The sequence below is a fragment of the Netta rufina genome (genome assembly GCF_964035555.1).
Source record: "Netta rufina genome assembly, chromosome: 10".
Classification (NCBI taxonomy): domain Eukaryota; kingdom Metazoa; phylum Chordata; class Aves; order Anseriformes; family Anatidae; genus Netta; species Netta rufina.
This window is the reverse complement of record NC_140133.1, coordinates 19,171,124-19,190,884: the sequence shown is the minus strand read 5'-3', so window position 1 is coordinate 19,190,884 and position 19,761 is coordinate 19,171,124. Positions and strand designations below refer to the sequence as shown.

At 40.0% G+C, this 19,761-nt stretch overlaps 1 protein-coding gene across 1 annotated transcript in view; it reads left to right on the top strand.

Moving 5' to 3' along the window:
- The window catches only part of SHQ1 (SHQ1, H/ACA ribonucleoprotein assembly factor), a 46,342-nt gene that overhangs the window by 15,498 nt on the left and 11,083 nt on the right, over positions 1–19,761 (top strand). Inside the window, exons 11-12 of the mRNA XM_084292545.1 lie at positions 1,572–1,695; positions 8,630–8,750. Of these exons, the coding sequence (XP_084148671.1) occupies positions 1,572–1,695; positions 8,630–8,750 (245 nt within the window). The remainder of the gene's footprint in view (positions 1–1,571; positions 1,696–8,629; positions 8,751–19,761) is intronic.

Sequence of the window (19,761 nt, the reverse complement as noted above, 5' to 3'; positions counted from 1 at the left end):
TGTTGTCCCATTACTTGTGGGGATTTGCTGGCTCTTTGAAATCAGCATAGACTGAAGGGAACAAACTGTTTTTTTCTATTGTGTGCTTTCACATCGTTTACTGGGAGCTCACAGGCCTCTGTAATTAAGTTGTCACAGAGCTGGGAGTGGAAGGGACGTAACCTGGCCTGTGGCCGTTTACTGGTTGTGATGGCAGCGGGCTAGAAAGGTCTGGCCTTCCATCATTCCTGAAATTACTGAGCCACGTCTCAGTTTGCGGGATCAAAAATGAGATTTCTGACAGGCTATTTGGGTTCGGTCCTATGACCACTTCTAGCAGTGGTGAGAGATTAACAAGAACTTGTTCCGTTCATAACTGATTTTCCAGGTTGGTCAGTCTGTCTCTGTGTCCGGCTGGGTGTTCTGCAGTAGCTAGTGACGGAGGAGTGCAGCTAAAATAGTGATTGCCTTATCTCGAGTGCTTGCAGATCCATACCCTAACACAGCGAAGGAGTTTTCTGCATGTGCTCATCCTATAATGTAGCAGTTCTTGGCGCAGCCTGCGCCAACAGTATACTTCACACCCAGGAAATTCAGTCTCCTGGCACCAAGCTGTTAATAACTATATCTGTTACACAAACCATGTAGAGGCGGGTGTTTTCATCCATCTGTAAACAAAATTGCCTCAGCGATGGGTTGGTTGAACTGACTGCCATTTTTGAACTGATTGTCATGCGTACACACCTTAGACTCAAATAACAAAATATGATTAAAATGCTTATCAGCAGTCATTAAAATGAAAAATGGGTTGAGGTGGTCATGTAATACAAAACAGTGCTCGCTGTCAACAAAGCACCTTTATTAATTTTAATAAATTGTGGATTCAAGGTGAAATTGGTATTTTTATTTGAATTCATAAAAGGAATATTTTGTCTTTTGAAAAGCGAAAGCTGGAAAAAAGTGGCTCTTGTAAGAGAGTGTGTAATAACTCATTAATGCCTCCGGTCTGAGTAAATTAGAGGTCTTCCTCACTCATAAAAGAGGACAATGAACTGCTTTCCCTAGGCAGATATATTTATCCTTGTCTCAAATATCTATAATTTTCATGAAAGGCAGCGTCGTGTATCATTTTTAGAGATCTTACATGTACACATGTATTTTGTTAATATCATGTGTTTTTAATTTTTCTTAAAAGAAAAAAAAATCTTAAAAGGCTTTTTATAGCTTCCCCTTAATATATGTAATAATATGGGGCAGATGGAATTTATTGCTTTAATCTAAAGAATGACAAAGTCTCAAGTTAGACATTTTATTCTAACGTTCCCTACTTTTTTAATTCAAAACCACTGAAATGTATAGGACTTCTGTTATTCTGCTCTGCAAACTAACTGCACAGTCTTGTTTCCATTTAACATGTTGATTTTCGTGTCTATCAAAGTACAGATTTTAGATGCGTAATACATAAACTACTTTTTATCTATGCTACTTTTCCTTATGTATATAAACTTTTCCCTATATATATAAAAAGAAATAGTAGCTCTTTGTATTGAGAAGTACACAGACTAATTCAGATTTGTCATTGATATATGCAGTGTTTCTATGACATTCATGATGTTGTGGTATGTTTTGGAAGACGAGTGCTCTGCTATCCACTGCACAGACATTTCGACTTGGTGACACGTGCCTTGAATGATACAGTCATGATACTACAACTAGGTAAGCATTCAGCCACATTGTTTGTATGTCTGTTAAAAAAAAAATCCACACAGACAAAACAAAACAAAAACAAAGAAACAACAAAAATACTTTCTAATCTTTTGGCCCGTTTCACCTGAACTTGATGGATAGCCACGTTCCTGGACATCTGCTGGCTTTGCGAAAAGGAGACCGGGGAGTGAAGGGAACAAAATTGGTGTACTTGCCAGGCAAGAGCCTGTGAAGCAGCTCATTAATTAGGCAGCAGATAATGCATGCAGTTGGGGGGAAATTCAGCTACGTTATTCACACCAGAAAATCCACACAAGTGTTATGAATATCTCATCCTCAGAAAAAGCTTTGATCAGAGCTAGTATCTTAATAAATCAGTGTAGCCCAACTGTGATTTGTAAAGCTTTAGGGAAAAGGTCTTCAGAGAAAATTACAGTAATTATTAACATGATGTTGAATTCTAAAGTATTTTTCTTTGTGCTGTATTTTTCTGTTTTTAAAGATTTTTTTTTCTGTTGATAAATAACATTAATAAAGCTTTTTTATGGTAGGTTAGATACTATAATTGTTTTAGACCCTATTCTAATGGTGTCTTATATTTTTTATTTCTGATATATTTCAGAGCAGAGTCACTTATTGCTACAAATGTAGCAGGAATTCTGTTGTTTTGCTGCTCTTGATCTTCTTCAATTACCTGACTGAAGGCCTCTAGGAAAGGAAAGACTAGGATTTCTGACTTTCGTGGTTTGTCTACGTTTAAAGGAAGTTCTTAAAGCATCCTCTTCAGCTGTTCCAACTGTTCAGTTCGTATTCTGCTGTTCACAGTCATGAATCTGAACGGCTTCCTTAGTAGGATTTATTGTTTGGAAGATGAGTTCTTTTAATTTAACCCTTGTCAATCCCGTTAGGATTTTAGCAGAAAGGAATTTTAATGTAACATTAAATTCCTGCTCTCCTGGCCAAAGGACAAACTTTCAAAACTAAGGTTATTCCAACTTCACTTGTGCAGCTGTGCACAACCACACTTGTGTACCCATTGGTAACAAAAAGAAGAACAGATCGTGGACGTGCATCCTAACAAGGGCTCAGGATGGGGGCTCTGGCTGCCTCAGCGGTGCTGGAAAGGCAGATGTGAGCCTCACAAAAAGGGATGTGTGCCCGTTTCAGCCAGAGCTGTTAACAACAGAGAGGAGGGCGGTATCTTCAGCAGGAGCAGTGATTATCTCCGGGTGCTGCCCGGGAAGTTGACACAAATACGTGATTTTCTTCATGTGGCTGTAAGGCTGTTGGGAAGGATGTTAGCAAGTTAGCAGTGTGGTGATAAGAGTCAGAGTGATTATTACTGGCTGTTGTGAAAACTCTGGGTTTTATGCATCAAATTAGTCTTCCCTATTACTTTCCTATTGTCATGTGTGTTTAGAGTGAAAAGCTTTTTTTAAATAGCCAACTACCAAAGTATTGGGAAAGATAAAAATTGGAAATAATACCTACCTACAGTCAGTGGGGGGGGAAAAAGTGTCAGAAGAAATGGGTTTGTAGATACTGCTTGTACGGCTAAGGCCTGTTTGTTCAATGAGAATGTTTTTGCCTTCAGATTTCACTGGAGGTCAAGCCATGCTTTTGAGGGATTTCTTTTTACAGAATACCGGGCTCTGTTACCCTTCTTGTTTAGTGCACGGGATGCATCACCAACCTGATTCAGCACTGTGTTGCAATGTAGGGGTGAGGAGTGCAGGTAAAAATGACTGTCAGCTAACAGGTAATGAATGCAGTCAGACAGGACCACAAAACTATTCCTTGCTGTGCAAGAGGACAAGTGGGACTCCAAGGAAGTGTTGGGTTTAGCTGATGGCATCCTGACTTAAGTTTTCTTTACAGAGTGCTGGTAGCAGAAGATGGGATATATAATGGTTTTGATAATAAAATCAGGGTATTTTGGGTGCAGTTTGGCACAGGTGTGTTCGTACGTGTATTTATGTGCTCAAAATACTAGCTGCAGATTTGAAATTTTGTGTACCAGGATAGGAATATCCAAGTGTAAAATTGAAGCAACTTAATAGAGAGGTATTAGGAAAGTTGACAGTTTTTTCCATACAATTTTTCCACTATTAAAAAAATAATTGAGGAAATAAATATTCTGCTTTTAAAAAGTTCATGAATTCTAAAGAAATGAACACAATAAAATAATTTCTTGAGTACTAGTAAAGAATTCTGATGGAATTGAACTGTTTTATGTCAAGGTATTTGACTTTATTTTTTAAATGTTGGTGCTATCTTGATGTATCACTTCAAAAACACAGAATACTTCATTTTTAAGGTATTAAGGACTTTGCATGAGGTTGAAACGCTTCTTAATTTGAATTACGACTTCCCACCAAAGTGTTAATCATAAGACAGAATGCATTAAGCTGATTAATATTAAGGTCTTTAGCAGATTTTCTCATTCTGTTTTAGTTAGCAATAATACGTAAAATACTTCAGCAATGCTGTTCAAACTTCAGTGTTGTCGAGGATATGTGCTCTACTGTTCTTTGGATAATTAAAAAATGGAATGAAATAGTGGCACGTACTAGCTACGGTGCTATTTCAAGCAAAATCTGTGTTCTGCATTTATGGAAATATATGGAGCCCTTTTTCAGGAGACTTGTAGTAAGTACGTGGCACGAGCTGGTTCTGTCAGTATTTACTGCCATTGTGCTACCATTGCCTAATGCTGATTTGGAAGCCATCATCTATGAGCTAAAAATAGGGGACTTATTTATCCTCTGTGACATAAAATATGCTTCGCCTCTTTCCACGCAGAAGTTAATGCTCATAGATTTAGGGCAAAATAATTATCGCTGTTGGCTGCGGGGTAACTTATTGCCAGGAGATTTTCATTCAGAAGTCAGAAGAGTCCTTTGCTTGTTTTTCAGAATGGCATTCTTCTCTCTGCTTCATGAGACAGCAAAGTTTGGTTTATTTCTTTAGGTGAATGTTCCTTCTTGCACATATGGAAAAATATAGGCTATAGGCAAAATAAAGTAAAATGAAAGGATGAATTTACTTCTAAACATTCAGTATTAAAACCAGCAGAGTTTCATGATTGTGTAAAAACAGTAGTTTTGGTATCAAGTGGCAAATAGCTGGGGTTGAATTATATCAATTTCTGAAGTCATGTGTGGGAAGAACTGAATTTCTGAAACAATCTAGAACTCCAGCTGTGGGCTGCCCCCTGCCAGCTGTGGTAGCAGTGAACTCCAGCACAACCCAGCGATCTGCAGCCGTGCTCTGACTTCGGGAACTTCAGCCCTGGGTGCTCAGCCTCTGTTGCTCTTCCTCTGAGACTGCTGCTGCCCTCATCCTGTGCCCAGCACAAGTGGGATGATTGTTAACGTCAGGAAAGGAAGTGAAATGTCAGAGACCCCATTTCCAAGACCCCAACTTTTAATGTGTGGTGAATTTTAAAAAATGAGAATTCTAGGGCTAGAAAAGAAGTGAGACTTTTTAAAACTAGCACGTTTTAGCTTTGCTTTGACAGGCAACGTTTCTGTGAGTGAGACTGACATAACTGCCAAAAAATTCCCGTACCTGTTCATCTTTTGGCTTCACCGGTTCCCTGTTCCAGCTCTCTGTACGGTTTCACAAACACTGCCACTGGCACGTCACGAAGAGCTGTGCAGAAGGGGGAGGTGCAGGAGTGCAGCAGGGCGCTGAAGGCAGCGTGAGCAGGAATGGTGCTGGGTACTGAGCTGCAGCCCGAAAGGGAAGGCCGGGTGCCTGCTGGAGACTAAAGTAGGTGTATCCAAAGACAAAACATAAGGGTATGGGATTTCACGAAAATTGGCTAAGAATCATCTGTATTTCATGGGATACCCTACTTCAAGGCTTAACTAGTGTTTGTTCTTCAGTGCTTATTTTTCATTCCTGTGGTAAGGAGTTTTTATAGGGACTTATTTACTGGGTACGCGTATAAAATGCATATCCTGAAAGCGGAAGTGTGTGCTATGCTTTGTGTTCCTCCTGTGTGGGATTCCCTGTTTGATGTGTTGCATGCATGTGCATACATAAAATCTCCGTGTGAACGTGTGAACCCAAGCAAATCCACTGAAGAGCTGTTTTTCTTTTCCATTTGCTTTCATTTTGTTTCAGTGTTCTGTCTCCTCAGCTGAAGATCATCACGCGTGTGTTGCTGACACTTTCATCTTTTCCCATTGTTGTTACCACATCTGAAAACCATGCTTGTATTCCCTCAGCTATTTTATTGCTGTTGTTGATCGACAACTGTACCAGGCATTGCTCTGAGCTCCCAAAGGCAGGGAGATGTGCTTCTGTCACTGCTCGGCCACCCCCTGCAGGACTTCGGCTGCCGGAGGAGGAGGAGGGTGGCTGTTGGTAAGGGCCGCTGCAGTGAAACAGAGGGAATGCCTACCTCCAGTATAACTAAACTGCCTTTGATATAACTTTCTGCTGACTTACTTTAAATCAGGCTCCCCTGGAATGTCAGGACTGGGATGGGATTGCTGATGGCAGTGTCACAGAGTCCTCCAGAGCCACGTTTTTACCCCTGCTGTTCCCAGCCTGCCTTCACCATCTACCATTCCCACTCGTGTATCACTCAGACACAAATTTATTTTTTTATTCTTGTAACAGAAGAGATGTATGATCTTGAGAGACAACATGATGAAAGTTTAATCTACATTAATGTCGGTGTATCTTAGCAAAGAAGGGTTGAGCTGCCAAAAAAAGCAGCTGTCTTGTTTCCCATCCTATCTTGGTATGTGCAGTGTGACTTAGTAGAGATCATTTCCACAATCTGTAAATTAAATATAATTTTATATATTCCCTTTCCAGTGAAAGTATGGGGGAAAAAACACATAAGATTAGAGTCAGTATGTTAGTTGTAATAGCAAATTCTCTGAAAAGTCAGAAAAACGCCCCAGACCATGAATACAGGCTATAGTGCCCCGTCTCTGGGATGCTTTATCTGCATACTTACTCAAAGTCAATTTTGTAAATACAGTGTAATCTTCTGGTCGTGTTTCACAAATGAAGTGTCCCGTAGTGGTGTACAAAATGATATTTTTATTACAAGAACGTATAGCATGTTTTAAACATATACAGGATTTGGAAGTGTTCCAAGGCAGAGGTAAGGTGGGCATCACTGAAGTCATCTCTGTGCAGAAGATGCTGCATTCACCAGCACAGGCAGCTGCTCACTGTGCAGCCGTGGGCTGAAAGAGGAGCTGGGAGCTGCCTCTGCTAACACAGGCACAGCTCTAGGGTTCCTGAATGCCCATGCTGAGCAGGGATTAAGGCTGGCTAGAGCTGCAGCCTCTGTGAGGACAGAGATGTTAAGCTACAGTAATCTAAAATTGTAATTAATGAAGAAGGACTACTTCTTTGTTGAGAATTAGTGTTCGAGTCACTAATTTACATAGTTACTTGGCAGTTGAGTAAATGTAGTGGATGTTGTAAATGGTTCAGGCTGGCAGCTTGACAGCTAGAACCAAAAAGTTGAGCAAAATTTTAATTCCGTGTATAATTTCTTTTTAAAAGAGCATACTTCTTTGTAGTCAAAATAGTTCAGTTTGACAGGTTTGGTTTGACAGGCATTGATGGTGATGGAATCTGAAAGTTCAGCAGTTATACTTGGGGTTGTCATTTCTTTTGCATTCTTCCCTGACTTTTCTTCAATTGCTTCTTTTCCAAAGTAGTGCTTTCTATACACATTTTTTTTAATTTTTGTTTGCCATTGCTTTGTGCTCTCAGTGTTCTTTTTCTATACTGTGGTCTTCCCCATCTTTTCACTTTCTTTCTCTGTCTATATATTTTGCAGCATGGAATTACTCCACAACAAGCAACAAACAAAAATGTTGTGCTCAAACAGCAGGGGGAGTTCTGATCTTTTTTCCTTTTTTTAATTCTGTAAAATGTAATTTCATCCATGTTCAGGTTTCATAGCCTAGGAGGAGCCAGTCTCTTGGGAGAGGGTTATTAGATTCCATTTGCAGTAGTGGCTGTTTTCATTTGAATGTTTTTTCCCCCATTAAGCAGTGAAAATATTTTTTTTTTGTTGTTTAGTGTGCCAGCCTTTAACCCCTTAGCAACTCCCATCAGAAAACTGAAGGAGGAGATTTTAGTTAATTGGAATTTACACAAGGAAGAGAAGTTACTAACAAGGAATAATTGCATATGAACAGAAACAAACCGACTGCAGAAAGATTTCTGGTTGTGGAATGAGGAAATGTTCAAGGCTTTATCTTTTTCTGCATTTATCAACTGCACGTCAAATGGCACTTTCTTGAGCCTGAAGTGAATTTTTCTTTCTGGAGGGAGGCTCAGCTTGCCAAGTTACTTTGTAACTAAGAGCAGTAGGGAAAGTTCTGCTTAATTTAAAGCAATTGTTAGCTGTTAGGCAATGGTATCACTTACACGGGCTTACACAATTGCTGTGGCTTCTGGGTGCCTGATCCTGCTCTGGGCTGTGTGTTTCCAACTTTATTTTTTCCCAGTGCAGGTGTTTGTGTAGGCATACAGAGAAATAGGCTTTATGTTTTTTTTCAGCAGGGGAATGATGATGGGGCATAACCTTTTTGTTATCCGCGAGTTACTTTCCAGCTTGTTTTTTTCTTTTTTTTTTTTGATGTGGTATAGAGCCATACAGTGAGAAGAAAGGAGAGGCAGGGGGAGGGGGCTTCTTGAGCTGTTGAGAATTACACGCATGACTGTGCCTCGAGGCTTCAGTCTTGCAGAGATTTTCTTGCTGAAGTCGGAGGCTCTGCATCCACAGAGATGTGGGAGCCAAGGGGCAGTCATCTGACTGCAATTCTGAGACGGTGAATCAACTTTAAGTTACAAGGTGGTTGTAGATAGCTGTTATTAAAGTCTCAAAGGTGGGAAGAAGATAGAAATCATAATGACTAATTTCTAGTGAATTACAGAAATAAAAATCTATTTCCAGGAAGAGCTGCGGTTTTGAAGTGTCTGCTGGACATTCACAAGATTTTTAGGGAGAGCGACCCTGCCTACCTCCTTAACGATCTCTTCATTACAGACTACTGCGTCTGGATTCAAAAAACCAAGTAAGTTCTGAACTTGTTATTGATGTGGGAAAGGTTTTTAGCATACTGCATGTAGGAACAAATAATCAGTAAAACTAAAATACAGGCTACATCCTATAAAGGGAAATGTTTTCCATTATTTCATTTCGTAACCTTGTTATCCAGGTATTCCTACAACATGGGAGAAGACATCCAGTTCATTTTTTTATTTGGTGGCATCACTGGAGAAGGGAGGGAGGAGTTGCGTTTTAAATATAGGTGTGAATTTTCATTGATTATTAATGGTTTAGGGGGAAAAACAGCTTTAGGGGAATTTTCATGCCATTGCAGTCCTAGGAGTAAGAGATTTTTGAGAACTTATGTAACGTCCGGAAGATGGTTGGAACAAATTCGAGTTCAGCATTGAATTTACAATTACTTACAGTATTGACAGCTTCCAATTCAGGTCAAATGCACATGCAGACCATTTAAATCTGTATGAAACAGTTGATTTATGAACTATAGCAGGTGTACCAATTGATTATTAACACCAGAATAAGTGTCTCAAATCTGTGTGCTGTATACTGTTGCCCCTGTAGTTGCTTGCCAGCTCACTCTGCCTGGCAATATGCTTCGGCTTCCACTCCTCTGGAGAGGAAACCGTGACTCTGCCACTTCCAGACTAAATCTGGGAATCATGGCCTTCCTAATACAAATACAAAAAGTGCCATTGTCATGTTTGATAATATAGCAACATAGCAATTTCCTAACAATGGGTAAAAGTAGTCTTTGCCTTCTAGCTCACAATTCAAGATGGGTTATCTGTGGGTAAGAAATAGTGTGCAAGATACTAGAAGTGATGAGGGGATATAGAGGGAGCTTGATAATTCTCACAATCAGAAAGGGCAGTGTGCAAGCTGGCTCACTTCTCTTTCATAAGTTAAAGGCCTTTTGTTCACAACTGCTTAGTATGTGCTATTCATATAGATGAGTCGTCGTCTTCTCTATATGTTAAAAAGATCACGCTCCTGCAGGTGATGATACACAAAAGCAACTACGGATGTTTCCAATATTTTTGATTGATGAAACCTGATTAGTTACAAGAGCAGCCAGTTCGTTCCAAATCTCCATTTCTGAGGGGTCTTTTTTGCCAAGACCTTTAATACAAGTACGGGGAAATTCATGTTCAGGTTGAAGTTGACTTGAAAAAGTAAATGAAAGAGGGAGTTATTTCATGATCTTTCACAAATAAATGAGTCACAGAACAGTGATATCACTGCTGCCCATATCAGTGAATACAGTGATAAGGAGGTCAGTCAGAAAACCCAATAATTTCTTTAAACATAGCAGAAGAAAATGTATGGTAGATATAAGTGACTGCTACATTAACACATTTACTGCCAGACACATACATTATGTACCAGTTAAGCAGAACTGACAGCTTCTGGAAAGAGGGCAATTAAGCTATCTTACTGTCATAATGACATGGCACAATAGTTGTCTGTCATTAGGAGAACAAGAGAAAGAGGAACAGTAGAAACCATTGCCTATTTTTAGGAATGAACTTGCCTGAATCAGGAAAGCATTTAAGCATATGCTTAAGTCATTCCTGGTTCAGTTTAGCAGTGAAGCGTGTGCTTGAAGTTAAGCATGTTCTAGGTGAGCGGGGGCACTTTTTTTTCCCCTTGTAAGTGTTGAAGGGAATTACTGAGTCCACTTTTCACTCAGAATATACCTAACAGATTTGGAAAGGAGTGGTGAGTAGTCTGGTAAGAGCAAGGGTTCCAGCTCCTCAAGGTGAGTAAGGCGTTGGGATGGGAGGGCGGTACACATGCGGTTCCAGGGGCAGAAAGTTGTTACAGCTCTCTGATAATTGCCTCTGTGGGAAAGAGTTTTGGGAGGGGAAAGAATTCATAGGTTTCTTTAGTGGTCTTTTAATGAAATAATTTGCGTACCCACTTGGTTTGGATACTTTCTCTGTTTTGTTTCTTAGCTATTCTTTGCTCTGTGCAAGCTTCATTAATCTTCTTTGTCTCCGTTTTCTCCTCTCTATTCATAGGTGTAGTCCCAGGTTACTCTCAAAAATCAGTGAAGGGTTTTTCTTTTCTTCCTCTCTTTCCATGAGATGTTACCCAGTCCTAGTGGAGGTTGGGGCCTCTGTTTAACAGTTAAAACAGATTGTAGGTTATTTTTAGTGAAGAATCTGGGCACTTTAAAAACAGCTGGAAGCAAGATTTTTAGCTCACCTGTACTGGCAGAGAAAACTCTGGGAGTCATAGGTTTAGGAAAAAAACAATGACATAGGCAGAAGTACAATGGATATATCGTATGGTAGTAAGAGAATAACAGTCAAGATGAAGCCTTTGGGGAGGGAGCACCACAGGTAGTTACTACCTTTTAAATTTCAGAGTGGAAACAAAACCTTATAGCCAGCAGTGTGTCAATAGCAGATTACAAATTTGGTTTGAGATCATCATTTGGCTGTGGCTAAATTAGATGAATAAGTGCATGTGTCACTGGGCTGGCAGAAGATGATTTATTTTAAGCACAGTGTGTCTGGAATTGGAAATGATTAAGCTTCTGAATAAAAACAAATGCAGGTGGCTAATAGTCAGTTGGATATGGTGAGTACAATCCAGTGCTCTAATTCTAAGGATTTTTTGAGAAACTGATTTTATTGAGGTAACTGTAACTAAAAGTAAATTCTTGGAAATCTTAGATAATAGAAGATATTAGCTAGTATAGCTGAAGTTTCATCTTTTCTTTTGCAGTCTTGAGTTTAGTTTAACCTGCTTTTTAGACTTCCAGCTTGCTTGTGAAATAAATACGGTTCTGTGGTATAAAATGGCATGTAAAATCATTTTAATTCCATCGTGTTTTGAAGGAAGGGAGCATGTTGCTCGGCAAAACCTATCAGAAGAGAGAAAAGTAAAGGTTAACCTGGGTAACAAAAGCTCGACAAAGACCTATGCAGGCAGCTTGTCGTAAGTCTCGGCAGGTGGTGTCAACATTTATGTTGAAAAGCCAGATGCAGCCAGATGGAAAATTGCATCTTTAACCCCTGAGGTCATAATGACATGTCATCACTTCATTTGATCCCCCTGCTAAGTGAGCTTATCATCCACCCTGCTGTCACTTCTGTTACTACTTTCATTTCCATAATAAAATTAAATTTAATTTGTCTGGTTTGCATGCTTTTCTTCTTTAGGTCAGAGCTTTTACAAACCACTCTGATACATATGGCAGCCTCTCCAAAGTGAGGTTACAACTGGACTTGTATTAAAGTCTGAGCTTTTCTCTGTCTTTTGCACCATTCTGGTATAAAAAGCAGAAGATGATGAGGGAGAGGAGAGAGAGCTTTGGGGAACCACTGGTTGTCTCATAGCTACGTTTGGGCTGTGAAGAGCGGGGAATCAAGTGTGGGTTTATAGCAGAAGAACTTCTTTCCTTCCCTTTCCTTGCTGGAGGATAGTTCTGTCTGTGACCCCGTAGGAGTTGTTTCCCTTACGGATAGATGTCAGAGTAGTTCACCCGCTGACTTCTGCTGTGCTGAGGTTCCTTTGTGTAGCCTGATGTCTTTCTCCAGTGCTTTGTACTCCAGTTTGCACCGCTCTGTTCGTAGCTCAGCCGTGTGCTGCTGCTGGCTGTAAGATCAGTGGCGGAGTGCAGGGCTGAACAGCTTCGAGTCGTGGTGCAGGCAGTTAAGTGCATGCCGTTCTGCATCCCTGTGGAAGAAAACAATTGAGCCCATGCCGATTTAAAGTATGTTTACCTAACATTTAAATACATGTTTAGGTTTAAACATACACCACTTCATTATTGGTAAACGTATGTTTCCTGTGTTCCTGAAATGGATTTGAAGCTGGTAGGGCCCCTGGCAGTTCTCCAGGGGTAGTTACACTTAGGCAGTTTTATAGTTTATACGTCTCCAAAGTTCGTGGGTTCAAGGAATGCAGAAGAGTAAGATGTTTGATCCCATATAATTTGCATTGTATTTTCAACAGCATATTTTTATCTTGCCATCTCATATTTTTTTCATGATCCGTTCTACTGCAAAAAATTCTGAAGTCATTATTCACACGGTGTGTTGCTGTAGATTTGACTCACGGTAAAGGAGATCTGTTACGTTAAGAGGGATGAGCCACTAAATTGCTTCAGCATGTCCCGTGGAACTGTGCCTGCAACTTGATTTATGACACCTGCGTACAGGCTGCTTTGGTGTGTACATGCTCTGCAGTCACACCTCCTCGTTGCAGAGTACAGATACTTACACCTACGACAAATGTAATCTTGCTAATTTGGATGACTCCAGGTATAACGTGCCAGTTCAAGCATGGACTGTTTGCTTTAGAGTAAGCTTTAAAGAACCAGGATCCCTGGTGTCATTTATGCAGCCTCTGTAGAAGCTGGTATCTTTATTGGAACTAGACTAAAGCCAAGTCAATATTGCTAAACGTGTTCCGTTTGCTTCTGTTGATTTGCAGGTTAGACATACCCTAAAAGATATCCTAGCTTCATAGCTCTGTTTTCCTTTTCATCTCTTTGTTATAATCAAAACCTAGTCCTTGTTACAACATAATTACCTAGTCAGAAGCCAGCAGGGAGTTGCTGCTTGATGTGTAGGGTGTGAAGTTCTCTAAATAAATGTAGGATTAATTACACTCACAGTGTGTCATTGAGGTGATGAGATTGACTGTGATTGTTCAGCTCCCCTTCCCTTTTCCCTAGGCTTTCTGAATTACTCTTTTAATCAATACAGCGTAATGTGGGCCTGAAGGTTTACGGGCTGCTGTTGCAAAGGCATCAAGGAGTACAAGTCTTTCAGAAAAAAGTAAGATCGGCGAGATTTAGGATTTTTAAGATAAGAAATGATAAAGCCACTAAAGTAGGGGAATAAGGATCTCAGCCTTCGGCATCATAGTTTTAGTCCATTGCTGTGGTTTGGTAGAGGGAAGATTTCTGTATATTGGTTCTGACCTCTTTTGTTGGCTTTAACTGATATTAAATATTTATTTTACAAGTGATCAACTGTTTATATATGGGGGAAAAAAAGGCAGCCTACTCATGGTTTTTTTCCAAACATACATTTGATAATCGGAGTGGTGCTGATAGCTTGCTGTTGTGCCCATCTAAACACACTGTACCATCAAATGGTCAAAAGCCTCTTCCGTTTATTCAGCTGTTAGCATAACTATGTGTCTGTTACTAATTTACATCAAGTTCTCTCCTCTGTGGAGCATCTTATTTGTAGTACTTTCCTTCTGTTTTGTTACATTGGCTCCCCCATGTACTCTTCTGTGCTTGCTTGTAGGGCAAAGAGCGTTTAAGAGCAGCTTACGTATGACAGCCCTCCTGAAAGAACTGCTTCAAGCTTCCGCTCGATTTGGGAAAATATTTTTATAACATATAACATCTTTAAGCTTGTGTAGTCAAATATTATGATCTTTAGGTGAATATAAATAGCTGTATGTTAAAAATTATTTCTGAAATTTATCATCCATCTGCAAACTTAAAATTTGACCCCGTCATTATTTGCTGAGATCTAGAAAACTCTGGAAGGTCGTGTAGAAACTACTTCGTGCCATTTTTGCATCTGTTTCTTGGCTTTTTTTTTTTTTTTTTTTTTCTCAGTGGTTTGGACCTTTGGAAAGATCAAAATACTTTAATAGAGGAAAAACAGACTTTCAAAAATCTTTCAGTCTTTGCTTTTTTGCGACTTACAGGGTTAATGTTCTTGAAGTCCTATTCTTTGTGGCTTTGCAGTGTTCCTAGGAGTAACTTAGCTGTAACATCCAGCTAAGGACTACCCTCAAATGAGAGGTGAATGGCGTAGATCTTGTTGACTGCATATCTATGATGAAAATACTAAGTTCAGAAAGGAAGATTCAGGAACAAAACTATCCAAACAGACTGTTAAATGGTATGTTGCTAGCAAGCTAGTTTATTAATTTTTCTCTGTGTGTGTGTCTATGTGTGTGTGGGGATCATTAGCAGAGAAGAAGTATTAATCAGTGGCTGAAAGCATTCTCTTGTTAGAAGAATATGCTAATTTTCAGCTGTTAACCTCTTGGATTCAGCAGCCATGATTCAGAAGAACAAAAGCATAAGCAGTAATATATTCTGGATGAAAATCCTGTTTCTTGGTTTTGTGGGATTAAACTGATTGGTACGGTATGTTTAAGCATTTCCTACAGTTAAGATCTTAAGAAGAATACAACTCACAGGATTGTATTTTATGTGAATTACACTTCCATGGTCAACTGCAGTCTGCTTTGGCTGTAGTGTGGGTTTTACTTTACCTTCATTACTGCCAAATTAAGCTTAATTTATTGAAAGATACGGGAATTACAGGTTTGATAAAATTCCAGTATTCCAAGTAGGTGGTGCAGAGAAAAGCAAAATTGCTTTCACATTGCTTTGAAAGCAGTCTTGCCATTAGCATCTGCTTTTAGTGTATGCTCTCATGTAGCTGGTTATATTATTTATTAGTCAACAACCTCCTTGCCACCAGTACAAAATCCCTTCTTTTGATGTATTTTGTAGTTAAAGAACTATATTTTTCACTGTTTTTCTTGAATGGTATTGTTATCTGGATACACTGAAGCCCCTTAATTCCCCCCCCATATTCTGTGTAAAACAAAACAACTTGTTGGACTGTGGAGATCATGTTTTGAAGGTTATTCTTTCCTTTGCAGTTTCCACTCAATATTGAGGTCCATGCAGGTACAAGGGATAAAATAAAAAATCTTGGTGTGCTGCACTGTGATCACGCTTTTTCAGTGAAAGAAGTAAGAAAGCTGTTCTATTTGGTTTTTGTGGCTGCAATGCCTTGCAACAGTAGCTCACGATTACAAGCCTCTGTTAATGTATTTCCCTCTTACCAGGCTTTGCAAACTGGCGTTCCTATTGCTGGCAGACTACATTTGCTTACTGCTTGAAGTAATCGTGCTGCTTTAGGTTTGCTTTTCTACCACTTCTTTGTTGGCCTGTGGTAGTGTATTAACTTTCAGATGTTTCAGCTGGTTTTCAAAGTTTTACCAGTAATGGGGAGTGGCTGCTTCAAAAGGGATCTTCGCAGGCTCCTGAGGTTCATTTTACACCTATTTCAGTTTACGTACCACTGACCCTTGGAGTAACTAATGTGTCAGTGTTTAGGAAATGCTGGAAAAGGGGAAAAAAAAAAAAAAAGGAAAAGATGGGATTTTTTGTTTCTTTATGAAATGAGGATCATCCATTGTCTTTGGAGTCTTTGTCTGAGTACTAGCTGATAACTTAAGCAATCTGTAAGAAAATACAGAGTATGTCTCTTTTAGATAAAAATTTCTGGTGACATTTAAAGTTGTTCTTTTTTCTAAAGTAGGAAATAATGATTTGAACAGATGAGTTGCACAGACTGACCCAGATTGGCAACATATGCTTATTTGAACAACATGCATTTTAATACAATCAAGTATAAGATGGCACATCTACAATAAGAGATTGTAGATCATGGTTATGAATTGAAGAACATGAGACAGTTGAGGGCAGGAAAAATAGCTTGGGTCATGCTCGAGAACAGTTTGAACTTGAGTACCTATTCATCTCTCAGTAGGTAAGAGCGTGCGCACGGTGTTTCACTGAAGAAGCAGAATGGTATCGCTTAGGAGAAAAGTGGCACGACCTCAGACTGCATCATTTGTGAGCCTGCTAAGAGAGTGACTAATTCTAGAGTCTACTTTTAAAAAATGTTGAAAATTGGTGAGAGTTACAGGACAAAAAGCTCTATGAATGTGCATGTCTGAATGACCCATGTTATGGCAAAGAACTGGAAAAACTTAGTGGGTCATTCTTAAGAAAGATTGATTTTTGACATGTCTGCAAGTATGCTGGGGCAGAGATTTGTTGTTTAGCTATTGTGTAATACAAGAAAAACAACAAAAATGCAGCTAAAATTCATCTAATTGAATATGAAACAGGAAAAATTCAGACCAGCAGTATGTTGTGTTCCCTCATTCTCCCTAGGTTGTTGGGTGATTTTTGTACTGTTTTATGTTTCCATCAAGACAGTGTAACTCGTGGTTCATACCTCATGGCTCAAACACTGGCTATGGATATGGTGCAGAAAGTATTTGAGATTCTTCACGATTTGTTACTAAAATAGGCTTTTTTAGCCTTTTTTTTTTTTTAGAAAAAAAAAAAAAAGGAAATGCTATCATTTAGCACTTAGACCTTAGGTAAGGGCTTACCAATTGATCAGAGTGCATGAGCAGTTGGTGCCTGAATTTGGTAGAGGACCCAAATTTTATTTATTTTCATGCCAAGTCATCTGCTTTTAATCCTTAGATCACAGTTCTTTGATTTAAAAATAGCAACTAAGAATTTGCAGGCACATTGTGTTTGTCTCATCTTTCACTATTTTGATGCATGTTTTTAATATAGTTTCTCTTTGTTTACTGTCATCCTGAGCTGCCATGCTTCTCATTAAATATTGCATCTTATTTAAGGCCCGAGGTGTCGCTTCAATTGTCTGCAGAGCAGTAGGTGTACGTGGAGCACTTTGTAAATAACAATACCCAAGTAATGTAATATACTGACTTAAGAGGCTTAAAGCAAAACAGTGTTTGCCCTAAAGGCTGAAAAATGTGATAGACAGGTGGGTATAATGCCAGAAATTTCCCTTTATATATGTTTTAGCAAGCCCTGTAAAGCATGGATTCTAACAAGGGATTTAATCTCTCCTCCCAGCTGCTAGCTGCAGTTTCCTTTGATGTTTTCCTTTCCTTTCCTCTCTTGTTTTTTTTTTCCCCTATTTATTCCATCGCTTTTCTATAGCTCGTATTCCTTCAGGCTGTGTCTGCATGCACCTTGCTGCGGGTAGAGCAGGGGAAGAAGAAAGCCAGTTTTTTCCCCCTCAGGCCCTTGCTTTGATTTCCCCAAGTTGTGGGGAGGCAGCTCCTGCCTGCCTGCCAAAGGGTCAGCGCTCGGTGCCGTGTCTGCAGTCGGCACATCTCGGCCGGCTTCTGCTCCGACGGGGGAAGGATGGGCTCGTGTAGTTGCTGCCTTTCTGAGCAGGTGGAGCGTGCAGCTGTGATCAAAGCGGGGAGCCGATGTGCAGCCTGATAATGCCTTCCTGTTGTGTTTTCAGCCCTGTCAGTGCTACCTCTGTTTCATCCGCCCGCTCCCACCCCTCGCGGTGATTCCCCCGTACATCTCAACACCGAACAGGGATGGCACGAGAGAAACCGTGCTGAAGGGGTTGGGATGATCGTTTAACTTGGGACCTGTCCCCACTATTCCCCGGGGACTCCTTCCCGCAAGGACCGTGGCTGCGGGCTGCACGATGGCTGCAGGCTTTCCTGCTGTGGTGGGGAGCCAGGTGTGCGGCCATCTCGGTGGGACATGGCCTCATCACCCCCAAAAGGTGTAAGAGGTGAGATCCTGCCCCAGGGCAGCTGATACAAGGTACCCTGAAAGCTCAGGGTGGTGGCAGAGGAGATGAGAGGAGGCCACGGTGAAGCCCAAGCTACAGGTAAACAGCAATTCAGAAATTTCCAAGTGAGGTGCTGCTGACGTAGGACAAGTGTCGGCATTCTGTTTCTGTCACACAGCCAACACTTGCTATCGCATCTTAAAATCCGTTCCTTTATCTGTCTGTTCTGTGGCAAGTTCCTATTAATCTTGCGTTATGTTATTTACCATATAGAAGTTTGGAAGCCGTGCAGTTGCTGGATGTTTAGGCTGGTTGCAACTTATTGAAGCTATTTTGGCAACACTGAGCTGTTTCTAAACTCAGTTAAAGCATTCTTAAAACATAAACACTGTTCAGTTTCTTTTTATAGTCCAGTATTAATTACAAGCCTGTTTTTTCTTCTGAATATTTTCGTAGCATCATATACATAAGCTGTCCTTGATTTCTTTTATAATCCATGATATGTTTAGTTTCAACTTATCAAAAGACCAAGTAATGAAAGTAAAATGTTACACTGGAAAGCTTCATCTTTTTTTTAAATATTTATAAATGTGAAGTTCAGCTCATACAGTATTTAGATTCTTTATAAAAGAAATGCTGTGGAACTACAGAATAAATATGGAGGGAAAGTCACTTGAAATACTCAGATTTATTAACATAAAGAAGTCACTTAAATTGAAATGATGGTGCTGCGTTTCATATTTGATTTATGTTTAACAGACTGTAATACTTTAAGCTCTGTAGATAGCAGTTCGTGTTTACATGACTGTGAGTTGGCTCGCAGCGTAAGTTATCGCTCTTAGCTCAGAATTCAGGCAATGCCCTTTAGAAGCCAGAATTTCAGGATGAAAGCATTTTCTGTTGCCCATAAGCCTGTTGGATTCTTCCACGTCAGCCTTTGTTTTGTGCTCAGGACTCCTGTCTGTCACTTGAAGACGAGCGGTGAGTTTCTCTTGTCTGTTCTCCCTCCTAATGGGAGACTTTTTTGAACTCTGTGCTCCCATTTTTATGGCATGATTTGCTTATCTTTAAGATAAAGATTCAGTGAGCAGCAAATACGGTTCCAGTCTCCACTTTCTGATGTCTACAAAGGAGGAAGAAGGGGGGAAAAAGTTCTATAAACTTGGTACAAATCCCATCCTTGTGCCCTGGTTTCTTCTCAGCCCTTGACACCTCCACCAGGCAAGAGGCAGCAGCTGGTCTGAGCGCCGATGGGCTGGTTGGTACCTGCAGTTGGGATGTGCATGCTGTGGTCTCCCACCAACCCAGCACACAGTGGTTGTGTTCTGCCTGCCCTTCTCATGGGGCTGTCTATTTCTGATGTGATTCTGCTTATTTTCACGAAACGTGCGGGATTTCAAAGATTTTTTTTTCAACCTGTAGTTTCTCTTAAATTTGATTGAAGTTGCCTGTTACTTTGAAAATTTGTTATAAAGGAAATAATTAACAGTAAGTATAGACAGTATAAGTGTGCAGACCTGGATTATTTAGACTAAAAATCAGAATCCATTCTCTTAAGAAAAATGGAAAGAGTGAATTCTTACCTGCACTTGCACATCCTGAATAGACTGGGCACGTTATTTTAGCAGCTGGCTTTTCATAAGG